We start from the raw sequence: 26,264 nt of genomic DNA on the forward strand, positions 1-26,264 counted from the left end.
TTCTTCTTCTTTTTTTTTATTTTTTTATTTTCTTTATTTACATTTCAAATGCTATCCCAAAAGTTTCCTATACCCCTCCCCCCACCTCTGCTCCCCTACCCACCCACTCCCACTACTTGGCCCAGGCCTTGCCCTGTGCTGGGGCATATAAAGTTTACAAGACCAAGGGGCCTCTCTTCCCAATGATGGCTGATTAGGCCATCTTCTGCTACATATGCAGCTAGAGACACGGAGCTCAGGGGGTACTGGTTAGTTCATATTGTTGTTGCTGGTCTCTTCTTAATCATTGCTAATTTCTTAGCTCCAGCTAACCAGCATCAATTGTCCTAGTAATTCCTTCCATTCTTAACTCTAGAGCTAGATCCACGTGGCTGAAGCAGCTGAGTTCTGCTGCTTGTAGGAACTAGAACATGACCCCCTTGTACTATTACATTGCCACTGGCTTTCTGTTCTCCAACTCCTTCACTGCCTAAGCTTGGCTGTCCTGGATCTTGCTCTATAGATTGACCTTGAATGCAGAGATCAGCATGCCTGTCTCCTGGGATTAAAGGTGTGTCAACAACATAACTTTTAAGATTCATATTTTCTCTCTCTCTCTCTCTCTCTCTCTCTCTCTCTCTCTCTGTGTGTGTGTGTGTGTGTGTGTGTGTGTGTGTGTGTGTGTGTGCGCGTGCGCTCAGTGCCTATGGAAGCAAGAAGAGGGATTAGATTCTTGGAGCTGGTGTTATAGGTGGTCATGAGTCACCTGATGTGTGTCCCGAGAACATGAACTTGGGTCCTGTGAAAGAGCACCAGGTTCTCCTAACCAGTGAGCAGAACAAAACATAGCTTTTTAAAAATCCACTTATGAACAAGGAGAGGAGGTGCACATCTTTAATCCCAGTACTAAGGAAAGACAGGCATGCAGTCTGTCTGGTCTACAGAGCAAGTGTCAGGATAGTCAGGGCTACACTGAGAAATAACAACAAAACAAAAACAAAATATCCACTTATAATTGCACATTTAAATCATAAGTCAGTGCCTTTCCATTTTTTTCCCTACAATATATAAAGAAAATGTTAGCCAATCAAAACTCGTTTCACAGGTGAGGTTATGGGAAGCCATATAAGTTGAATGACAGTTGTATAGCTAGATAATAGCATAGACAGGCTGCAGCTTGGTACGCATCACTCATTCCTGAAATATCTACAGTAGAATTCCTACTGTCTGCCACATAACTGTGGTAGCATTTGTGGGGACAAATGAATATGTGTCTGATCCCATGGAGCTCAGAATCTGGGTTTGAGCAGGGACACAAGATCATGTCTTGTAGATCCAGAGAACTACTGTTAGGTGAAGAAATTGGGTTAACAGTTGGGCAAGACTACTTTGTGGTTTTTGTTTGTTTGTTTTGTTTTTTATTCTTTCAAAGATTTAATTGTTGACTTTTAAAGTGGATCTGAAGGATAACAGAAGTAGGAAGACAGCATAGAGCCATATGTTTGAATACCATGGTAAGCTGGGGAGAGTTGCAGCCCTGGGAGACTGAGGCTAGAGGTTTGCCTCAGGTTACAGGCCAAGCTAGGATACATAGGAGACCCCCCCAAAAAGAAGTAAGTCAGTGCTATAATGAAAACCATTACTGGGCTGGTGAGATGGCTCACCAGGTAAGAGCACCCGACTGCTCTTCCGAAGGTCCTGAGTTCAAATCCCAGCAACCACATGGTGGCTCACAACCATCCTTAATGAGATCTGGCACCCTCTTCTGGAGTGTCTGAAGACAGCTACAGTGTACTTACATATAATAAATAAATAAATCTTTAAGAAAAAAAAAAAAGAAACCCATTACTTTGTATGCTCAGTTTTATGAACAAATGAGGGGAAAGACCAGTCCATGAGGGTTCAGTAGACCTCTGTCTTAGTCAGGGTTTCTATCCCTGCACAAACATCATGACCAAGAAGCAAGTTGGGGAGGAAAGGGTTTATTCGGCTTACATTTCCACATTGCTGTTGATCACCAAAGGATGCAGAACTGGAACTCAAGCAGGTCATAAAACAGGAGCTGATGCAGAAGCCATGGAGGGATGTTCTTTACTGGCTTGCCTCCTCTGGCTTGCTCAGCCTGCTCTCTTATAGAACCAAGACTACCAGCCCAGAGATGGTCCCACCCACAAGGGGCCTNTCCCCCTTGATNACTAATTGAGNAAATGCCCNACAGCTGGATCTCATGGAGGCATTTCCCCAACTAAAGCTCCTTTCTCTGTGGTAACTCCAGCTGTGTCAAGTTGACACAAAACTAGCCAGTATGAATAGCATAGTCTGGGAAGCACATGCCAGGCAGTGCAGAGCTGGTCGCCTGTCACTTTCCAGTTGCTGCTCCCATGTTGGCATTTGTAGTTTAGTTTAACTTTTATTTTTCGGATGTAAAAATTTTAATTATATCCTAAGAATCAGAATAATCAGCAATGGTTAGGGAAATAGAAAATGATATGTACAGCTTTTAAAAGTAATCTTATTCACGTGTCTTTGAAAAAGTGGTTATCTTTTTTTTGTTTTCTTATAATACTAATTTTCAAATATGGCTCTATACTGTCTTCCTACTTAAGTTACCCTCATGTCCACTTTAAAAATCAACAATTAAATCTTTGAAAAAATAAAAACAAAACAAAACAAAACCCAAAGTAGTTCTTTTCCCTTCCATGTTGTATTTTTTTCAATTGATGTATACAAATTTTATTTCTGGGGTGTATATGTATACAATGTATAATGTGTATAGTTTGTGAGTGTATATTATATTGAGTACTGTGAAACATTGACCTTCCTTCTCTACCTGTCACCCATTCTTTATTTATTCTCTCTAGTGACCTCTATTCTATTTTCTCCTCAATGTCATAAGCTGATTTAGAAGAGGCTACTTTGGAGACAGGGAGACAAGGAATGGCTGAACTTGGTCTTGAAAAGAAGAATGTGGCCAGCTAGGAACTTAACAACCCCCTTCTGTGGCAAAGGACTAGCATGGGGGAGGAATAAAAGGTTTTTTCATCCATCTGGGTCAAACTTAGCAATGGGGAAATGTTAACTGAAGTTCATGAGACATGCAGAGTGGTAGGCATGGACTTTGTCCAAGATACCAGGACTCAGTGATGGAAGGATTGAAGGAGGGTGTGGTGATCTGAAGTCCAGCTTTTACCCTGCCCACAGTTCCATCAGGAGGATGGGGTTTCAAGACTATAAGCAAGTGCTGCCAGCCTGTGGCTTTCTTTGGATGGTGACCTCCCTCTAGCCAACCTTAAGGATGCAAAACGTCACTCATGGCAGCTTTTGGTAATAGATAAGGTTCTCCTGTGAGCTAGAAGCTCTTTGCAGAGGCTTGAGCATTAGCAGCTCTACTTCTAGGAAGCTGTAAATCATGACACCAGCGAGGTTTTCCCGCATCTGGGGTATGTGCACTTTTAGGAATGGTTTTCTTGGCAAGTGTTTACTATTAAGATGAGCACAGTTCTGTAAGGAAAGATATTAGCCTCATCTTATGACTTTGTGCTGGCTGTCTAGTGGAATGTGAGTGAGCATTAGTAATACCTCGGGTATGAGAACAGAGCAGGCTCTGCTCTGCAGCTTGGACGGGACAGGTCAACAAATTTCACTTTAGTTCCTTTTAAATATTTATCTCGAGTTTAAATCTATAGGTCACGAGCATGTGAGTCTCACCTCCCTCTGTGGTGAGTAGACTCATTTTAAGGTGGTGGATAATCGGGGCTCTTTAGGGGCTGCAATAGCATCCCCATTCTGTCACTTGGGTCAGATCTCTGTTTTAAAAATACTCTCTCTTGGTTTGCAGCATGCTTTTCTCATCTCCATACGGGGATTTGATAGACAAAGTTTCTTTCCTAAGTTCATATGCAGCTGATTGAGCTGGCGCACACCTATAATATTCTCATTGGGGGGACAGAGGAAGAATTTTGAGTTAGGTCAATCCCAGAAAATAAAGTAAATAAAATGAAACCCTGATGAAACAAAATAAGAGGAAGGGTGTGGCTCTGTTTGTCAGCCATTTGCCTAACATTTACAAAGCCATGGATTCAGTTCCTGTGGCCTGATGAGCAGGCTGTGGCAGTGCATGCCTGTAATTCCAGTATACAGGAGGTAGAGGCAGGAAAAGTTCAAAGACATCCTCAGCTATATAGTGAGTTCAAGATCAGCCTAAGACAATGTGTGATTCTATTTCAAATGGAACAAGACAATAAAACCACCACCACAAAAAGCCTTAAGGCGTATATAACCAGTCAGTGGAAGAAGTAGTAAGGACACCGTGGGCTATTGTATCCCAAGCCTATGCCATCCATTCTCTTGTTCCTTTCTTAAAAGTAAAAATTTTACTCTTGGACAATTTCATACAATGAGTGCATTTTGATCCTAACCACCCATGGAATTTCTACCTGGATCCACACCCCCTCTCCCCATACAGATTCCAGTTTGCTGCTGCCTTCCTCCCTCCTCTCACTGAGTGCAGCTGTTTTCCCAGCTGTTGCTCTTGGGCCTGCTCTGACCTGTAGTTGACCTATCGGGGTCAAACCCTTAAAGAAAACCTCCTCTCCTGCTCCCAACAGCTGTTAAATACTTAGTGGTGAGGTCTCACGCTTACCTTTCTTCAACCCTCAACCCTGCTGGGATTCGTCTGCCTTAAGTTTATGTAGGTCATGTGCATGCTATCACAGTTACTCCAGATTCATATTGTAACTGCCCTGTTGTGTCTGTAAAATGTGGTTTCTGTAAAGTTATCCATCCCCTACCTACCGGCTCTCAATCTTTTGCTGTGTCTTCTCAAAGATCCCAGGCCTTGTGGGAGAAATATGATTTGTACATCCTCTGAGGGTGGGTACTCCACAGTTTCTTATCCTCTTCTCAGTGGCCACTTGAGTGTCTCTGTTGCTACCCACTGCAAGAAACTTTTCTGCAGAGGCTTGAGAAACGCATTGATCCGTGGGTCTAGCAGTAAGTCAGTAGGAGCCCCCCTCTCTGCACTGATCTGGGAGTATATCAGTAAGTCAGTAGGAGCTTCTCTTTCTGCACTGATCTGGGAGTATATCAGTAAGTCAGTAGGAGCCCCCCTCTCTGCACTGATCTGGGAGTATATCAGTAAGTCAGTAGGAGCTTCTCTCTCCTCCCCCCTCTCCTTCCCTCCCTCCCCACTTCTTTCTTTTTTTAAAGATTGGGTCTTAATATGTAGCCCTAGAACTCCCCTGTAGACCAGGCTGATCTTAAATTCACAGAGATCCTCCTGCCTCTGACTCCTGAGGGATTAAATGCATGTCACCATACTTCTTTTTCTTTTCTTTCAAAATTTTCAGTAGGTAATGTATAGATGAGACTTAAAATTCAAAATAAACAGAGGATATAGTATAAAAAGCAAATTTCTTTCCCTTCCCTCCCCTGGATGCAGGGACTCTTACCAGTTCTTCAGTGTGTGAGTTTTGTGGAGTGAAAACAGACATAGGTATCTAGAGCTATGCAGAATCACTTGGGCAAGTTTCATTTTAGAAACAGAACTCTCTGTCTCTGTTCTTCCCTCCCTCCCTCTCTCCCTCATCTCAGTCTCCCTGTCTCTTTCTGTCTCTTTGTGTATGTGTGTGTCTTTCCTCCCAATGCAACTCAGTTGGTCTAAAACTCTATGTGTCCCAGAGAAGAAGTTGAAAAGAATTGTCAACATATATTAACATAGTATATTAATATGATATATACCATGATGTATAATTATATATAATGTATAATTATATATTATATATATATATATATCAATGTATATCAACATAGTATAGTAGTATAATATATTAACATATTTCTCAATATTCGAAACTAAAATTTTAGAAGAGATGAGCAAACCCTGAGTACCTTGTTGGATTGGTTGATTGTTTGCCTGACTTCTGATGGGGTAATTCATCCTCTTTCTTCAAGTCATGTAGCCTTCATCTTGGAATATTTGATTTTTGGTCATACTAAATTTAGTAACTTTGGACTTTTGAGCATGAATGGGTATTTAATCCTTTCACTTACTGTGTGTATGCATCTGATGAGCACCAACCCTGGGATTCCTTCCGTTCTGTTCTGTTTTATTTTGAGTTCTTTTTTTGGGAGATGTCCTCCCCCACCCTATTGACACCTCCTTGGAGTAGTCCTTTCCAGAAGTTTCTCTGCCCTGGAGTGATAGCATATATATTTCCACTTGAGCAGTTGCTTGTCTTGTTTTCAGATCCTAACAGTAGCACTCTTAGTTGAGTGCATGTGCTGTGGTTTGCTTCATGACAGGTTTTTATGTTGGATTGAAGGCTCCAGTTCTCTCAGTCTCCTCTGTGTCTTTTTTACAATGACAGTACATCCACTGGTCACACCTTCCTCAGATCCATCCATTTCCGTATTTATGCCCTTTGCCTGTCAGAGCAGGATCAAGAGAACGCCACTGCTCACTAGCTTCTACGGAAACTAGCCGGTTTCCGTAGAACCCAGGAAAGTCAAATTGAGGAAGCATCAAAGCCATGATAAGGAATGTGTGTGACTCCATCAGTCATCTGCTGCACCCACCCACTCCTGTCATTTTAGTGCTTTCTGCTCTGCCTGAGAACTCGGTGTACCAAAGCGGGGGTGAACAACTAGAAGACAGATGAAGTGGTTAATTTTTTTTTTTTTTTTTTTTTAAATTGGATAAGTCTTGGCTACAACCTTCCTTTTAGGCTTTGAGTGGTTTGTTTTTTTTTTTTTTTTTTTTTTTGGCTGCTAAATGCAGATGGGACAGGTAATTAAACAGTGCAGCTCCTGCAGAGACACCTACAGCAATGGAACATGACATCCCACAAACCCAGCTGCACTCCAATTTAGATTAAGACCTAATATTAGATAGGCTTCCCCCAGATTGACAGATTTTGTAAACATCATTTCTGGTTCAACGTGATTGAAGATGAAGCATATAGTTTATTTGCAGATTAAGTTTTCTAGACAGCACATGGCATTTACAGATATATGAAACAATAGCCTTCAAGGGCTCAGCCCTGTCTGTGGAGAGCCATGGATGCCATGAGTGAGTCTCTGTGCCCAGCCTGTTCTTAGCTTCAGTGTCCCACTGACAAGGGGGATGGGCAGGACTAGAAGAGAGATTACAGACACTTCCCTTGTTTTATCTTTTTATGCTTAACCTTTGATGGGATATGTGGTAAAATTTTCTCAGTATGGACAGCAATGTTTTTAATGTAACTTGGGTAGTTATTTTCGTGTAGAAATAATCACTGCACCATCTACTCACTTGCTCACATATAAGCTTTAACAGTTTTCCTTCTACAAGGGCCCCCAGCAGACTCTTCATAGGGCTGATCATTTTATCTTGGAAGTATCTCTTCACAGGCCTCTTTCTCTCTGCACCTACCTGGTCAGTTTTACAAAATGACCTCTGCCAGTTGTCTTCCTATGTTAAGACCCAAAGCATCTCCTTGCAGTGCTTGCTAGAATTCGCACACACTTGCTTGTCACTCGAAGCCACTTTGGCTGCATTGCTCTGCATGATTTACTCTGTAGGCTCATTCGATGCATGCTGCCGCTGATCATTTACTCAGGCATTGCTTTTTCCTGCTACAGTGGATGTTTGTTCTGAAGGCCAAGGCTGTTCCTCCATCCACCTTGCATTTCTTGTTGTTCAATGCCTTATCTGCAGTGTATAGCCTATAAGTATAACCTGGATCTGTGGTAGATCAGTGATGTCATGGTGAAGGTCTAGCTTTCAGGAAGAGAATGAAACCACCCCAATTTGCGGCATTTACCAGTATCTGTCCTGGCTAGCTCTAGGCTGCCAAAGTGACATCGCTGCTCTACTGAATTGGAAAGCAGCTCACACATACCACTTTATTATCATAGGCTTCTCTGCAAGGCCAGGACCTGTCCCAGCTGAGTTTGGCAACTAAACAAACCAAGCATTTCATCTGCTACTTTGCCTCAGCTGTCCATCTGATGAATATTCTCTGAGGTGCTGGAATGTATATGTCTTACAGTCAGGGGAGTAAAAGAATAAAATATAATAAGTAATTAAGATTTGATGACTTTTGAGTACTTCATCTATTGTAATTTGATTTAGTTGCAACTTATACAACTTAATTTCAAATTAGCTATATTTTACAGCCATCTTTCAGAATTTCTGGAAATTGAACAATTTGCTTTTATAATTCTGTGCAAGATAGCTCCAGCTCCCCAAGGGAGATGGTCTCTGGGTAGACATAATAATGCACTGTTTGTGGTGTGTGGCTCACCAAGGAAGGGCCCATGAATTGGTTGGGAAACTTATTACAGAAACATTTACCTGAGAGTCTTGGCTCACCTCGGTTGAATGAGCCACTAAGTAAATGACCCAATTCCTATCTTGGTAGCCGTGATTTGATAGTCACTACACAAGAGTGTGGTGTGGCAGCAGTGCTAAATAAGTCACACAGGGAGACTAGGGTAAGCAACCAAACTGTACACGTAGGGGCTAGAATACTTGGTGGTTAAGAATAACTCTTTTAGAAACGTAGCCTCGGGCCCCAAGTTCTTTGTGCTTGTTATAAACTGTTAGTCAGGTGAACTGCGTGCCACTTGACATTCGTCTGCATGACTCTCATGGGATGGAAACCAAGTCCTGTGCAACACTGTGACTTAGACCAGACTTATGAGGGATGAGGAATCACAGAAAACTGGAAAACGATGGGAAAAGCCGCATTTGAGATGCACTGCCACCTGGAGAGGATTGTCACCTTATCTAGAATAATAAGAAGTGGCCCTAGTGTGTAGATAAGCAGGCTGTTAATAGCTAGAAGGTAAAACAACATGGCATTTGCCTCCTTTGAGTTTAGACAGCTACAGCAAGATTCTTTACTTTCACCTTTAAAGTTAAGCTTGGTGAGTGTCCTGGAGTCTTAAAGCCAGCAAAGATGAATGCAGCTAAGATACTCATCTTTTTGATAAGGAGTCTTCCAATAGTGACTCATGTCTTAGTCCACAAGAGTTCTTCAAAACAAACAGAAGTAATCCCAGAGTAGGAATGATGGTTTCTCCCAAAGAAGAAATGTTCTTGTGAAGTCTGACTTACTAGGCAAGGGTGTGTGTTAGAAACTAGTTCACATCCCATCCAGTGAGTCATCTTCAGTGCCTACTGATCTGGGGCATCAAGACAATCGAATTGTATGTGCATGTGCTGGTGCCTGCCTGTAGCGTTTGATAGGAAAGGCCACATGGATTGTGAACTGAAGGCATCCTATGTTACATGGGATCCTATCTTACAACAACAGCAGGTAAAAGAGAGAAAGAAGAATATTATGAAATCAGTGTGTTGAGCTGAGACTGAGGTGTGTTCAAGGTGGTTCTGACCTCTCTTGGATGTTTATTAACTCAGAATGTGGGGAAGTTTCATTATTTTGGTGCTAAAGTGTAAGTGGAGGTTAATTAGCTAATAAAGGGGAAGTAGGGTGTTCTGAGGCGGGTGCATTACAGAACGTGGGAACATAGTGTATATACTGGGGAGAGAGCTCAGACTCTTGTTTGTCCTGCAATAGGAAGAAGGGTGATTTCATAACTGTACTTACCACTTCTTTCCTGTGTTGGGAATCTTAGGATTTTAGGTTTGGGGTAAGATAAATAGGGTTTCCATGTCTAAGTGACAGATGATGGGGGTTTATTAATAGCTGTCCTGTCTCTGTTGTGTTTGCTATCATTGCTCTGTGCTCTCTGCAGCTCCTGCCTATCCATACGCTCAGGCTTGGTATGGAAGTCGACTCCTTCGATGGGCACCACTATATCTCCTCAGTTGCTCCTGGGGGTCCTGTGGATACCCTGAACCTCCTTCAGCCAGAGGATGAACTTCTTGAGGTAAAAACCTACAGGGGGAGAAAAAATACATGGCAAAAATGTTAAGTTCTAGGAAATTGTGTTCATTGATTGACAGTGTCACTAATGCCAGCCATTTATACCAAGAAATACCAACAGCTTACTGAGTAATACAGAAGTAGGTAGCATATTTTTAGTTTTTTGGTTCTTGGTGTTTTTTCGTTTTTTTTTTATTTACTTTTTTTCTAGCTGTTAAGTCCTTTGAGCATCCTTTTGAGTGTCTAAATGATTGACAAAAACATTTGGTATATGTATGAGTGTTTTGCCTGCATATATATATATATATATATATACACACATACACTATATATGTACCTTGTGCCTTTGATGGTCAGAAGAGGGCTTTAGGGGCTGGGAATCGAATTTGGATGTTCTCTACCAGAGCAACAGATGCTCTTAAATGCCTTGCCAACTTTCCAGCCCCATGTTCCCTGGATCTTGTTGGCAGCATATAGTCGGATATATTTTCATACTCTGGATTGTTTCTGTAAGGGTAAGAGGAACAACCTCCAGCTTGTGTGTAGTTGTAAGATTGTCCTCTTGGGATTCCCCTTGTAGGGCGGTTTCCAATAGCTTTCTCAGACTACAAGTCTCGTGTCAGTCCAGAGCAGTTTTAGGGCAGAAGTCTTTATTACGTGGGCAATTTTTACACAATCCTGTAGATATAGGTATAAAACAGGTATAAACATTTGCTGACAATAAATCTTTAATTTATATTATAATAATTCTTTGGTATGCATATATTTTGCCACTTATTAAAGATGAAAGCTGGTTTACATCCTGAGGTGAATGTGCTTGCTTATTACTTCAGATGAAGAACTGAATCTTGGCTGACTTTGATATGGCAGGAGCAGAGCATCTTTAGTGTTTTCCAGATCTGATCAATGTTTGGATTTTAAAATTGTCAATACTAAGTATGTTGTTTTGCCTAAATACATAGTACAAAGTAGCAGATGTTTAGGACTATTTCAGAAATTGTTCAAAATTCTGTCCTAATCCCAAGCCAAAATTCATTTAACAATTTTTAATGATGCTCAAGTCAACAACTCAAACAGCAATTTTAAAAACTCAAATATTTGAGTGTAACCTAATGTCAGTATATACTAACTTGACATTTATAGGCTGAGGAATGGTGGCAGGAAATAATTAACCATTGTATTTCATGACTACATGCCTCCAGTCCCCAATTTAGGTGGTGCTGGGGATCGAACTTGGGACCTCTAGTATGGTAGGGTGATATTCTACCCACCTAGCTATATCGACAGCTTAAAACTTGACATTTCTATAAGTAAAAACACGGTGATTAATAACAGCTTGGTTCCCGTTTTGAGCCACTGTTTTAGGCAATGTTTGTTGGTGTTGTGTGGCATGGTGACATGTATAGTCCAGTGCATGTTGTATGTTCACAACCAAGGCTACAGTAACATGAGGTTCTGCAGCATGGACAAGGAGTCAAAAGAAAGCTTGGATTTATTATAGCCTCAATTTTAAATTATTTGTGCTTATTATATTTTCTGAAATCTTACTGTTGGTATTTTCATGGCCCTAAATTCAATTGTAGATACAGGGTTGTGATCCACAGTGTACTAACCTGGTTTCTAAGCAACTCTGCCTTGAAGTGGCCTTCTGAGAGATTTAAAGGATGCTTTCTCAGCTTCCTGCCTAGCTAGCAGCAGAATACCTTTGCTCATTTTTCCTGACTCTCTTTCCATTGTTCGTTCATTCCATCACTCTTTTATTATGGCTTTCAGTTTGAGGAGGTCTAATCCATCGTGGTGGGACAGCTATGGTGCCAGGAGCGTGAGACAGCTGGTCACTTTGCATCTGCAGTTAAGGAATCATAGATTGAATGGGAAAAGGGGCCAGGCTATAAACCCTCAAGGTCCATAACCAGTGACTTACTTTCTCTAGTGAGGCTCTACCTCTTAAAGTTTCTAGAACCTTTCCAAATGGTCCTACTGTCTGGAAGCCAAGTAATCAAACACGGAAGCTTATGAGGAGTATTTCACATTAACACTGCAAGGTAATTAATACATCTACTTCACAGCCATGGTTCCTCATTTTAGCCATTTCTAAAATTTGTTTGATCAAAGTGAAATGATAAGGATGACACATAGGTTGCATGCACCTGTGGTTAATTAGTTGTTGTCACCAACCCAAAGCAGCGTGTTGAGAGAAATGCTGAGCTGAATTTTTGACTGATATGAACAGATATAAAGTTCTGCCTTAATTATGGGAGGACAAGGTTTTACAATCCTTTTGTAAGATGTAGTAAGTTGCTTGCTTGTTTGTTTGTTTATTTATTTATTTGTATTGACAATTAAATCCAGGACCTTGTGTATGCTAGGTATAAGTTCATTCCTAGTGAACTTAATTATTTTATTGTTTTATTAATTTATTTTTTATTTATAAACTTTATTAAAAATCTCAAAGTAAAAATCATACACAGAAATTAACCAGACCCAAGACTATATATCTCAGCAAATTCCTAGATAGTTAGAATGGCCATTTGGAACTGAAGGTGTGTAGCTTCCCATTGAATTTTACAATTTCACCGTTGAATACATTTTTATGCACTTACCTATTACGAAAAACTAAAAACCCATGACAATTAGAGATAGAAAAGCAATTAGCTTTATATTCTTTTTTTATAACTTGTGTTATAATGATCTACATTTATTCCTTTCTTATCCCCTAATATTTTTTGTTCTCTTTTCTATATGTTACAGTGTACTTACATATATATTTGTTTACATATATACATGTATTATTGCCTAATCCTGGATATGAGGGAGAACATGCATTTTCTTTCTTTCTGAGATTATGTGACATCACTTAATATTATATATTCTAAGCCCACCCATTTTCCTGAAAATTTTGTAGTTACATTTTTTTCTTGAAAGCTGAATAGTATTCCATCTTACATATGTACCTGCTTTTCTTATCCATCCACTGCTCTTGGAGAACTATGTTCTGATTTTCTGCTGTTGTGGATAAGGTTGCAATGGACACGGGAGTACTAACATCTCTTTGGCCAGGTATGAAATTCTCTGGGTATGTGCCAAGGTGTGAAATAGTGGGATCCAAGTATAGGTCTCTTTTTAATTTTAAGAAACCTCCACACTGAGTTCCACCACAGTGAGTAATCTGCAGCCCCTCTCAGTAGCTGTTCTCAGGTATGTTGATGATAGCCATTCTGTAGTTCTAATTGGCATTCCCTGGTGACTTAGGGATATTACATGTCTTTAGAAACATTGGTCATTGGTGTTTCCTTTTTTAAGAAGTATCCTTTCAGTTCATTCATATTACTTAACAGTCTCCTTGGCATTAGATGTCTACAGTTCTTTGTAAATCTGGATATCAGTCCTTGTCTGAAGTGTAGCTGGTAAAGGTGTTCTTTAGGCTTTCTGCGCTCCTCCTTAGTTCTTCCCTTGCTTCTCACAAACCTTTTAATTTGATGCATCCTTTTGTTGACACTTGGGTTTAGTGTCTCTGCTATTGGTGTTCTATTCAAAACCCAGTATCCTGAAGGCTAACCCCAATTTTTTTTTAGATGTTTCTGTTTCATATTTGAAATTAAGATCTTTGATCTTTTTAAATTGACTTTTGCACAAGGTGAAAAAAACAGAGTCAATGTTCATTCTTTTGTAGAAATGCAGTTTTGCCAGCACCATATGTTGAGTAGGCTCTACCTATCAACGGGATAGCCTGATGTTTTGATAAGGTGTGTGTTCTGTATCAGTTAAGTCAGGTTAAACTTATCCATCTCCTCAAATACTCATCATTCTTTATGGGGGAAAGGTAGTTATTTTTACATCATTGACAACAGTGACCTTGAGCTGCATATGGGAAATTTATGCCATGAATTTTACTGGATAACTAATGTTCTCTTTCTGGGCCTAAAAGCATGTCTTTACTGATTAGCAAGGCATGGCCATAGTTTTGAGACAGTAATCTGTGGAGTGGAAACCATTGATGTGATATGTTATTATTTGCAATTGAGAAACAAGATATATTTGAAAGATGCAGAAAGAATAAAATCAATTTAATTGATAGCTCACTTTATAGTTATAGATGGTAAGGTATATGTGACTAAGTTTACCAATGAATACTTTTTACATGTAAAATCCAGGGACCCGGAGTGTAAAGTAGTTGCTATGTTCTGGATGTTAGAGCAGTGTTGGGTGGGTTAAAGTAGATTGAACATAGCATCCTCATCCACCCCACCCTTGTCAACAAACTTCTCTATTCTTTATCTAAGGTTAGAATATTCTGGGCCTCTACCTAAAAAACTAAGTGTTATAACAGGAGTGTAAACATTTGGGGGTTAGGGGGCTTAATGACTTTTTAACATTAACACAAAGTTAACACAATTTCATAAACACTTTTTTACTTTCTTCTCATTCACTCTTTTATTTTTAACTTTTTATTATTTGTGAATTTCACATCATGTATCCCAGTCCACTTATCTCCCCATCCCATTGTATTGCCCTTGCAACCTCTCTCTCCCACAAAAAAAATTAAAAATTATAAACAGCAACAACAAAGGAACAACAACAACAACAAAAGCACTACCTACTAGCCAACCAATTGACCAAGCAAGCAAGCAACCAAGCAACCAACCAACCAATCAACTAACCAACCAAATAAAAAAAAAAACAGAAGATCTCCCTGCGGAAGCTATACTGTGTCCCACAATATACCCCTTTGTCTACACATCTTTACTTACAAATGTTCATTGCAGTGTGTCATTCATTGGTCTGGTTTGAGGCCTCTAACTTCTGCTACACTATTGGATTCTCACCAAGACTCCTCTTGGATATGCTGATGTTCTATGTCAAGGAGATACTGTAGCTTTGTATTTGTACGATCAATACATTCACGAACTCCAGCAGTTCATAGATAGGGTAGATGTTGAGGTAGACCAACTCAAAGGTCTGGGTCAGGGCCTAGGTGTTAATTGAGTTGGTCAGCCCACCAGCTTTCTCACACCTACACAATCAGGGCGAGCTTCCCAGGACTGCCTTGGCTAGCTCACCCAATGCTGCAGCAGTCAAGGAGCAGGGCAGACTCTCCTGTGCTCACATCCTCAGGGTCAACTCTACTTTGTTACCCAGGCATGGTGTAGGACCTGCTTTTCTGAGTGTTACAGCTAGTGAGGGTTGGGGCTAGCTCTCCTCAGTGCCATAGCCAGTGAGGGGCAGGGCCAGCTCTCCACAGCCTATGACATGGTCCCAGGCGGCTGCCCACATCATGGATGTCTACATGGTCTGTAGTAGTGATATGAGCTATGACCATCAACACAGACCCCAGCTGTTGCATGGCTACAGACCTAGATATGGCCCACAGCTGCAACATGGGCCAGGATTTCCCCATGGCCTCAGTTGGCAGGGCAGGCTGCTCACATCAGACAGCTCTTCTCACCCTCCCTTTATAGTGATCAAACCATCCTTCTCTTTCTCTCCCTTCTCCCCACCATATATTTGCATATCACAGTTGCATCTACTGAGGGTGGACCTATAGGTGTCTTCTACCTCTCTTCTTTTTCTTTTTTGAAGTTGTGCTGGAGAGCAAGCTTAGCCTTCTGTGGGGGAGTTAAGTGCTCTGTTCTCAGTGTTAGTCATGGCCATAATAATCTGACATCCAAAGTGTAGATTCTGGTAAGGAAAGTTGAGATACAGAAAGATGTGACAGTTTTGGAATTTTGGTTTCTTTAAAAATCACAGAAATACCATAAGAATATGTATACATTTAATCACAGCTGTGGGATATGGGTGTGACTCAGGTTGATAGCAGCTGGCTGTGATTTGCCTTGTGCTCTAGCTGGGGCTTGATTTTGGTAGCTGTAGATAGTTCCTTCGATTGGGTTCTGGATGAGCCTGGCATGTGTCCCTGCCTATGCTGTTTAACATATAAGAAAACCAGTTTCTCCCTCTTCTTCCACTGTATGTTTGTGAGGTCTAAAGAGCTGCCATCCATGTAATCCGCAGTTTCTGTCACAAAGGGGATTGGCTTTGTTGTCACTGTGACTGACAATAACAAGCTTATGTGTAAAGTCAGTGCTCTGGAAGCCTCTACTCATGCATTTTCTAATCAGCAAGTCTGCATAATTAAGACTCAGAGTCACTTAAAAGAAAACGTCTCAGGCTCAAGGACTGAGAGGAATATTGTGAATTCTTAATTAAAAATTCTAAAATAAAAATTCCAAGTTAAGTGAATGTACACATTAAAAGAAAAACTTTGAAGTTGGCCACATAAACTTTTGGTTGGTATCTCTGGTCCCCTCTCCCTCTCCCCCTATTTCCTGTTCTTGCCTTCTCTCCTTCCTCCTCATTTTTTCTTCTACCCCCAATGTGTTTAATGTACTTCTTAGAGCTTAAAATCAGAAACACAAATATGCTTTGGGGTTGGAGGACCATGCCAAGTCTCAGCCCAGAATAGCTATTTACAGCAGCCATAAATCCCCATAGCTAGGGGTTGGTAATGGGAAATGTGACCAATCTTTTTAGCAGTAGGTAGTGAAGAGGACTACCAGGCATTGCTATAATAAGTGGAGACAATTCAAATGAATAAATGATGAACTAAATAAATATTTAAAGGTACTCTAAGATAACCTGAAAAGTGACTTTCTATTTAGTTGAAGCACAAACTAATAATTGTATATGGTTAGAGTTTCTATTTCTGTTGTATCTCTGTGTGTATTTAATAGAGGTTACTGTCCACTTGACTCGAGAGTTTTCTGTGCTTCTTTCGTAGCCTAGTATTGTGGATATGATGTGACCAGTGTTCTGTGTGGAGGTTGACTTGAAGTCTTCCAAGGAAGTCTGGCTGCTTCTGAGTCTGCTTTTACTCAGACTCATAATGACTTGAGAGAGGCAGAGAGGCAAAGAGAGATCGAGATTCTCCATGAGGTGTCTTCGTCATTTCTGTTCTACTCTATGTCTGCATAATGAGAAACAGGATGATATGTCTGGTTTGATGGCTAAGTCCTGGATGTGTCACGACTTGAAAGTGGTTCCTAGGTACAGCTGACTCCAAGCACTGCCACAGCTGACAGTGCTTCCAGCAACTCAGTGTTCTCCTGTGTTCTCTCTGGTGCAGTGGTAGGTCCGTGGAAAGGGTGTTCCTGTTGTGGTCAGTCCTACCTGTTATCTGACCTGAGAAGACTTATAGCTAAAACTATATGTGAAAATCACAAGACACCACCCAATTGAGGTTTCTAAATCATCTTTGGTTTAAAGTTTGATATATTGATGTATCTATATGTATATATTGATAGGAACTAATCATTAATTAACAAGGAAGATTTTCTTTTTGAAAGGTAGGTCACACTGCCGTCGACTTGGGAACTGTACGGTTCTGTGATGCTGCACTAGCCCAGTGTATGGGATGGAATGATGGTGGTGACACCTGTTACTGATAGAGATGTGTGTGTAAGGTGATGCTGTGTGTGCTCACGGAGGAAGGATGCTCTGACTGGCAGTAAACTCCACTTGCACCTCAGATGTGCTCAGATGTTGCTAGGCAAACAGATTTACAGTGACAACACAGAGGGAATTGAGTATTAGGAGGCTGGCAGGAACAGTTAGTGCATTTCAGGAGTGACAGAAGCTGAAAGAATGCATTATTGGATTATGTAAGGGAGAAACCTCAGAAATGTGAACCATTAGATCTCCTACCCAGGAATGGTGCTGCCCAGCACACATTTTATACTTCTTTCTCTTCATTTCAGTCAAGATGTAGCCTGAATTTTTTTCAATCAAGATTCACCCTTAGTTTAGATGTTTTAGATTATTAATAAAATAATGTGAGTAATTTTAGGGCCTTTGTTTATAAGAACAGTGAAATACCATCCTGTTTTCTTTTGTTGCTTCTTAAGTTTGCACCTGTTCATAGCTGACAGCCCTGTCATCTTAGGTCAACGGCATGCAGCTTTATGGGAAGTCTCGCCGAGAAGCCGTCTCCTTCCTTAAAGAAGTGCCCCCACCGTTCACCTTGGTCTGCTGCCGCAGGTTGTTTGATGATGAGGCCTCAGTTGACGAGCCAAGAACCATGGAGCCTGCTCTTCTTGAGGCCGAGGTACAAAGGGCTGTGTGGCCGTTGTGGATGTGTCCTTTTATCAGGGACACTCCAGAGAGGGTGCTCCAGTATAAAGATGGGCAGTGGCCATACCCTACTCATTTTTATTTAGCTTAGCAACATGTCTAATGTTTCAAATTCTGGATTTACATTTGGCTATCTAGAACTCCCTGGTAATGTCAGTGACAGTGGTATATATCAGTCTGATTTTAGAAAACCCTTTAAAAAAACAACTATTTGTTTTAAAATTGTCTCGATTCATGGCTTTTCCTTCTATATCAACTTATTCCATCCTCATAAGGGTGTATTGTTAGTGAGTATTTACTATGTTAGTCTTTCCTTTCTGAGAACCTTAAAACTATGAAGAATTCTGATAAGCTTCAGTGTGGGGTTAGAAGCTACTATAAATGCAGAAGGTCAGAACAGGTCAGCATTTCCTCTGCTGCTGGGTGTCTTAGCTAAGTGCACTGCAGTTGTGGAAGGAGGTGTTAGGATGTATGTTGTCTTCGCATGCCTTTTGGAGCATCCTCTTTATGCCATTTCCCCTCCTTGTTTAATGCAGGGCCTTTCTTTTTACCTACCTACCCTTTGAGTTATAATTGAACTGAGTTCATCTTTGAAGTTGTGTGCACCTTAACCCTTCTTACATACTTTGTGTTTGTGCATCTTTGGGCAGATGACCTTGATTCCTGTTTCTAGTGTGAAGAATGCTATGATGGTTTCAATTAAAATGACCCCAATAGACTCATGTGTTTGAACCTTTGGTCCACAGTTGGCAGAACTGTTTGGGAAAGATTAGGAGATGTGTCCTTGATGGAGGAGGTGTGTCACTAGGGACATGTTTAGAGATTTCTGTCGGCGACCCTCCTGCCAGCATGAATGATGCTGCACAACAGGATTCTTCTGCACACGTTTATTGGGAGCGCTTGATTCCTGAGGATAAAGACCCCAGCCCGAAAACTGGTGCTGCTTATATATGCTTAGGATAGGCGTGGAGCCTCCTGATTGGATATGCCATCAGAACCTCATTAACATGCTCCAGGGTGAGCAGTGACTCAGCGGATACCCGAATGCACATGCGCACATTGCTTGTTTATCAAGAAAGCATGCAGGAAGTCGGCGCCATCTTGTAATGGCGAATTACCTGGCTCCCCACAGATTTCAAAAGCCCATGCCTTTGCCAGCACTGTCCCTCCCTCTCCATTCCCCCAATTCTGCCTTATGCTTGTGGCTGAGCTGATAAGTTCTCAGCTACTGTCCCAATGCCATGCCTGCTGTTCTAGGTCATAATGGGCATGGATTCAACTTCTGAAATTGTAAGCCCCAAATAAACTCATTCTTTGATAAGTTACTTTGGTCTTGGTATCTTATCAAAACATTAAGGAAATGTGAGAAGGAAATAAAGTAACATGTGCCAAGCTCTTAGCGTTACACCCACAGGTAGAGAGCTACATGAATGTCAGTGGTGCCGTTCCTGAAGCCTCCCATCCACCAACTTTGATTCTGATTACCTAAATTACCAGACAGTCCATAAGTGCTGTACAGTCTGGTGCTGCGCTATAGGTCCTTGAGTATGGGTAAATCATGCTTTCTAAGAAGGTTGTCGACTCCTTTTGGGCTTAGGCCATTTCTTAAAACTTTCTGCAATCTTGTGTTGCTGTTTTCTATACTACATATAAAAGAGGAACTTAAGATTCTTGATTGACAGCTTTCCCTCCCTCCCCCTTCACTATATAGCCCAGGTATCCTAGGCCTGGTTTTTAGCCCAAGACTGGCTTTGAATTGAACTCACAATCCTGCCTCTGTCTCTCCTGGGCTATCATAGATGTGTGCTTTGTGCCTGGCTGATACCTGGTGGGGTGTGTGTGTGGGGGGGGGGTAGTGATGGGTGAACGGGGGTGTGGGGTGTGCTGCTGCTGCTGCTGCTGCTGCTGCTGCTGCTGCTGCTGCTGCTGCTGCTGGTGGTGATTTTTCTCCCAGACAGGGTTTCTCTGAGTAGCCCTAGGTGTCCTAGAACTTGATCTTCCTGTAAATCAGACTGGCCTCACAGAGAACTGTCTGCATCTGCCTTCCTAGTGCTGGGATTACAGGTGTGAACCACCATCCATCTTCTGATACTTGTTTTAATGAAAAAGAAGAAAAGAATTAAGGTGTTATATGACTTTAATCTCAGCCCTTGGGAGGCAGAGGCAGGCAGAGCTCTGTGAGTTCAGGGCCAGCCTGGGCTACATATTAAGTTCCAGGCCGTCCAGGATCTCTACAGAGTACAACAGCCTTTCTCAAAACAAAACAACACAAACTTCAAGAAGGGGACTCAGATCATACTTGGAAACTTTTACTGCTCCTAGTAAACTGTAATGTGTGTGGTGCATTCCCCGTGAAGCTTGATAACTAGAGCTTGACTTTAATTCTGTCAGGTGTCAATCATCAGCCCAGCCTGCTGACTCTGTGTCCCATCCACCATCCCGAAGAGTGGTGAACAGCAGCCACATGTCAACACTGCTGCCTGGTGGCTGATGGCTTTCTTTTTCTGTAAAGACTGCAGTTACGCAGAATCGATACAGTGATACAGTCCAGTCCAGTGCAGTGCAGACTGTGCACACAGGGTGCCATGAAATCTCTGTATGCTTGTGCTTTGTGGTTATATGTGTGCTCTTAAATTGTTGGTTCTTTCAAGTCTTCTCTGTTTTTCATTTATCCTGATAAAATCTTGTATTTTTTTTTAATTTTGTTTCTTTATGTGTATATATGTGTGCCTTTGTGAATGTATGCTGAGTGTGTGCCCTTCAAGGTCAAAAGAGGGTGTTAGATCCACCTGTGCTGGAGTTACAGGTGGGTGTGAGCTACCCAGTGGCGGTGCTGGGAACTGATCTTGGATCTAAAAGAGCAGAAAGTACTCTTAATTGCTAGCGCATCGCTCCGGCCCTGTCTTTATGTTGTTAAACTCTCTGGTTAGGTGACATTGCAACAGTTCTAATTCTCATTGGTCAGTGAGTATACACCCATGCTATCCCAATCATACTAGCCTTTGGAACATTTTACTGGAAGATAGCAGTGTTCTCTTTGTCTAAGTATCCTTTCCCAGGTTGGGAGATGGCTTGACAGGTTTCAGTTCTGGAAAACATGGAAAGTAGAAGGAGGAAACGGACTTAACTGAGTTGTTCTCCAATCTCCACTCATAGGCTGCATCATGTGTGTCCACATGTAAAAAAGTAATGTTTTTTAAATAATAAAAAATAATTCCTCACATTAAGGTGAAATGTGTGGAGATTAGCAATGGGGACTATTCCCTTACTTCAGGTTTGGTCAGTCAAGAACCAAAAAATTGTTCCTGTGTTTAGGTTCCATCCACTGTGTAGTGGGTGTTCCATAGATAAGCAACAATAGTTTTATCTATTCTCATTTTGAAAGTTGCTTTTTACTCTTCCCAATATAGAGCCCTCCCATTGGTGCTGTTAAGTGATTTTCCTATACCAGTCTCTCAGTTCTGTTTGTAGGAATGATACATTTTCATTTTATTTACTGAGAGTGTCAATCTTTGCTTTGAAAAGCTGTTGTTTAGCCATATATGTGGCTCACGCCTGTAATTCCAATACTCAGGAGACTGAGACAGAATTGCTGTAAATTTGAGGTCAGCCTGGGCTACATAGTGAGTTCCAAGCTAGCCTGAACTACTGAATAAGACTGCTTCAAAAAACGTAATTGTTTAGGCTGTGGAAGAATAAAGTACTTTGGAAGCATTAACTGGAGGAAAACAGTACTGGGCTAGAAATGTCTGCTGTGGTAGATCTGCCTCATTTAGCTTCCCTGGGTTCTAAAAGGACCAGGAGTCTGGGAGAGAGGGATGTCGGGGTGTGGGAACCTGTATGCTGGGCATTCGAACCAACTCACTCCTCTAAGGCCAGGTTTTCCCTGTTCCTACTTGGAGAATTCCCCAGTGCTCGCTCAGGGAGTGTTGGTGGTGGTGGCTGATGCTAACACTGCCACACCTCTGCTGCCCCAGCCAGCAAGTGCCACCTCCTCTTCCCCTTCCCTCTTCTTGTTCTTTCCTAGTAAAACTTCCCTGGAATCTTCTGGACTGGTTTCCTTGAGCCCTGACTATTCTCTCTGTCTCTGACTAAAATTAGGATTATAGTATTGCTTTTAAAATGTCTCTGTGCCTCTACTTTGCATGAAGTTTACGTTTTTATTTAAATTACCTATTTTTCCTTTTATGCTTCTAATGGGATGACAGAGCTCATTGAAGTATAAGAGGTCAGTGTTAACACTTGGATTAAACCATTTGAGAAATGCATGAGAGCTCTGCAGTTGTGACTGTCTGGATGTTTTATGGAGCTTTGACCTTGAGTGTGAGTACCCAGTGCATGCCCCTCTACAAAGAGCAAAAGCTAACTACGCATGCCAAAGACACTTCCCAGTTTGAAAAGAAACTGAGTACTTTTTAGAACAGAAAGGACAGTGGCTCCAGCATTTACCGTCCTTGCTCTTTCAGGTTGACCACAGTGTAGATGTCAACACTGAAGATGATGATGATGATGGAGAATTAGCCCTGTGGTCTCCTGAAGTCAAGACTGTGGAGCTGGTGAAAGACTGCAAAGGCTTAGGATTCAGCATTCTGGATTATCAGGTATTGAGGCCTGCTGGGACTGGGTTTGGTTTATATTATGGCTTTGTTTGTTTTTGACTGTTGGTTTATGCTGGCCTTTCATGAACTAGTAATTGTTTACAGCATTCACCAAATTCAAGCAAAAGGAGGGGTATTACCCATTCTGTTGTTTTCTTTAAGGCTGGTAGCTCTTAGTGAATAAGGCCATGAAGCAGCAGGTGACAGTGATAAACTTGATGCTTTTAGAGACTGGAACTTGGTGAGCTGTAAAAAATGGGCCCAGCACTATTGAAATATCTTTCATGTACTGTGAAATATACTCATTTAGAGCATTCACCTAGGTTGTTTCTGTGGATAAATTATATAACCATCTCCATTTTCACAGTAAGTTCCAAAAGGAAACTGGGAAGCTGAGGCAGGAGGAGAGTAAGTCCAAGGCTAGTTTGTATTTCAGTGCCAATCTGGGTCGTGTAGGAGACCGTGTCTCCTAAAGCAGAAGCAAACGGGAAGAAACCTGTTCACGTGAGCAACATCCCCGCTCTTCTGTGTGTCCTTCCTGTCATATGAAGATGTCTATGGCTTTGCTTACCTGCCAGTTTTAATGAACTTAATAGAAATATTCTTGGTGGAACGATCTGCTGATGGTGCATAACACCTTTGTAGTTAAATATTTATTATGGCTCCAGTTCTGACAGAAGTAAGGTTACTGATACAGGGTTGGGAGCACTGGAGCACACAGTAGGATACCTTTATTTTATAGCAACTTACCACCTACTGTCCTGCACTGAACCTGTGATCCCTGAAGGAAATTAAGGCTAGGACAAGTCCCTTTACTATTAAGGAGCACACTTTAGTGTAACCTAAACACAATATCAATACAGCAAGATGTACTCTGTGAAAGCACATAAAATGCAAAATTATATAAAACCAGGTTTATTTATATTCATTCATCCACTCATTGATTCATTGAATTAATGGTGTGGGCATGCATGTATGCACATGCCTTAGAACCTCTGGAGTTCAGAAGGCAACTCGCGGGAGTCAGGTCTCTTTTCCATTAGGTCTTGTTGAAGATAGAGCTCAGGCAGCAGACTTGGCCCCTAGTGCCTTTACCCCTGAGCCAGCTTGCTACTCTCACTCTTTTCTTTTAAACATGTATTTTATGGTTACAAATGCTTTGCTGTCATGGTCTGTGTGCACAGTACATGTTCCTGGTAGCTGCAGAGGTAAGAAGGTGGCATTTGGTCCCCCAGAACTGGAGTTCCAGAGAGTTGTGAGATGATGTGTGGGTGTTAGGAAGTAAACTTAGAATTTTTGCAAGAATAACAAGTGCTCTTAACTGCTGAAGCATCTCTCCAGTGTCTGAAATCACTGTTTAATATAATAATGCAATAGAGAATAGAGTACAAGAAAAATACTTAGAACATTATGTAAGATTTAAATTATATTTTTGCTGGCATATTTCTGGGCCAGCTAGGCCTCTGCTCTTAGAACTTCCTTTTAGAGTATTATTGAATTATATGAGTTGTTGATTTGAAATGAGCATTTTGGGAAATGGTGGCAACAGGAAGTATCTAATTGTAAGATTCTCGTAAGAACTCTTGGTTCCCTATACTATACTTTAGAAGTGCCACCTATCCCCTAATAGGTAACCAATAAAAGAATCAGTAAAATTTAGGTCAGCCAAAATTCACTGGGGTTAAATGAATAAATGCCAGTGTGAATTTGTTAACCATTTCCATTTTGAGGTTGAATTTGCAAACACGTTTTTAATGTGATTTTGATGGCTAGCTAGTTTTCACTATTTCAGAGATCTCTGTGTATTTTCATTGTTAATTGATAAATATATTTTATTGTTGATTTCTTAGAACAACTGCAGGCTATAAGTAGTTATTGATTTGTCTATTTTCACTGCTAAGGGGTGTGTAACTCAGACAGCTAACCAACAGTTACAGCCCTGAGCTATACTCTCAGCCCAGACTTCCTGTTTTTAGTGTTATACATCTTAAAGCATAAAAATGTTTCTGAGCTTGATAGCATTCTAAAAAAAAGGAAAACTTGTGAACCTCTCAGTTTTCTTCCTAGTTGGCAGAAAATCGCTGCCAGTTCTGAGCTCGGTACTTCTAAAAACGGTTGTTCTAGTGTGGATTGTTTTCTCACACGTATGCATTTTGGATTCTGTTGTTTTCTGTTTTGAATATTGTCATTGATAAACATCTAGTTTTGTTTGTTTGTTTGTTTTTCCTGCACCTCCTCACACTGTCTGAACAGACACTGATTTCTATTCAGGGTGTATGATGTAACTCGGCTGCAAAAAATAGTACTAGAAAGTTCTTCTGTCTTTGTGTGTTTTGGAGAACTGATAAGAGGCTTCTTAATTTCCTAATGTTACTTTAATTCAGGTAAAATGGATCAGCTCATGTCTTCTATAGCCCCACTTTGGAAGGAAAACACTCGCTTTTATGCTGGGTATTTTCCCTCAGTAAGATGCTAAGAGCTCTCACAGTTGGGTACAGTATATAGGTATCATTTGTTAGGGGTATGAAAAACCATATCCCATCAAAGCCTTCAGATAAAAGGGAAATGCAGTTTAAAATTTGATTTATGGTAAGTTCAGTAATTTATTTAATTGTATGACCCTTATAATCAGGCAAACATTTCTAAGTTTGAAAAATAGTTTTTACAAAATTACGTAGAAGAGTAGCAGATGCTCTTAGAGGCCACGCTCCTGGGACTTCCATATCTGATGTGTTTGTGTAAACTTCTTAGGTTACTGAAAAAGACCAAGGGAGATCTGGCCCTCCCAGGTTTAGCATGTCTACACTAAGTAGTACTGTAGGAACACTGGAGCACTTTCTCGTCTTAGGAACGAGGGATGGTTTCTATGTGATAAGGACCTACATTAGCCTTGTTGAAGAGGTTGTATCTTTCCTTTTGAGTATTAATTTCAGTTAATTTTTCTAGTTAATAAATTTTCCTCTGTCCCAAGAACTGAAAAATGTGTACATCTGTCTCCTTGATGTAAGTTCTCTGGGACGGGTATAGTGATGTCACATGCAAAAGACCATATGGATTCTGTAAAGGAAAGAACATCTACTGTTAACCATCGCTCAGTTTATAAAATCAACACAACAGTTATTGATACACGGCAGTGTGTTCAGACTATATAAATTTTAGCTATATAGTAGGTTAGGAAAATTAATGAGCAGATACCGTTGTTTAATGGAGTTGGAATTTAACCATGAGATCATATTATATCATGCAGTCACTTCCAGAGAGCCATATGTGAGTCACCTTGAGAATTAGTGCTCCAAAGTTTAATTTTTACACAATATAGCTGCATCTTAGGAAAGAATGAGTGAACAGATGAAGTGAATTGACCCTGGGATGATGGGGTGGGTGGCTGTCTCAGCGTTGGCCGTCCTGGTATTGATGGACATTGACAGTGTAAGAAAGCTGGGAGCCTGCTCTGAAATGAAGGAGTGGGGTCTGACATGGAGTACAAAGAGTGAATGTGGGAGCTCATGGCCATACATTTGACACTAGATTGGGACAAGGAAAAAGCGAAAACAGTAATTAGAATACAGGTTAGATTTGAGGATAAAGCTTTTGTTGTCTGTGATATGAACTAAGGTCAAGTCTGTTCCCCACAAAGTCTGACTAAAATCCTGTTCTGGGTGTTTAGCATGTGAACCTCCATAGCTTG

At 41.0% G+C, this 26,264-nt stretch overlaps 1 protein-coding gene across 3 annotated transcripts in view; it reads left to right on the forward strand.

Moving 5' to 3' along the window:
* The window catches only part of Patj (PATJ crumbs cell polarity complex component), a 312,739-nt gene that overhangs the window by 50,590 nt on the left and 235,885 nt on the right, over nt 1–26,264 (forward strand). For all 3 annotated transcript variants that reach the window (XM_021200048.2, XM_029539757.1, XM_029539756.1), the window contains exons 15-17: nt 9,721–9,855; nt 17,791–17,952; nt 22,445–22,579. In XM_021200048.2, coding sequence (XP_021055707.1) covers nt 9,721–9,855; nt 17,791–17,952; nt 22,445–22,579 — 432 coding nt within the window. The remainder of the gene's footprint in view (nt 1–9,720; nt 9,856–17,790; nt 17,953–22,444; nt 22,580–26,264) is intronic.

The sequence above is a fragment of the Mus pahari genome, chromosome 6, assembly GCF_900095145.1.
Source record: "Mus pahari chromosome 6, PAHARI_EIJ_v1.1, whole genome shotgun sequence".
NCBI classification, from domain to species: domain Eukaryota; kingdom Metazoa; phylum Chordata; class Mammalia; order Rodentia; family Muridae; genus Mus; species Mus pahari.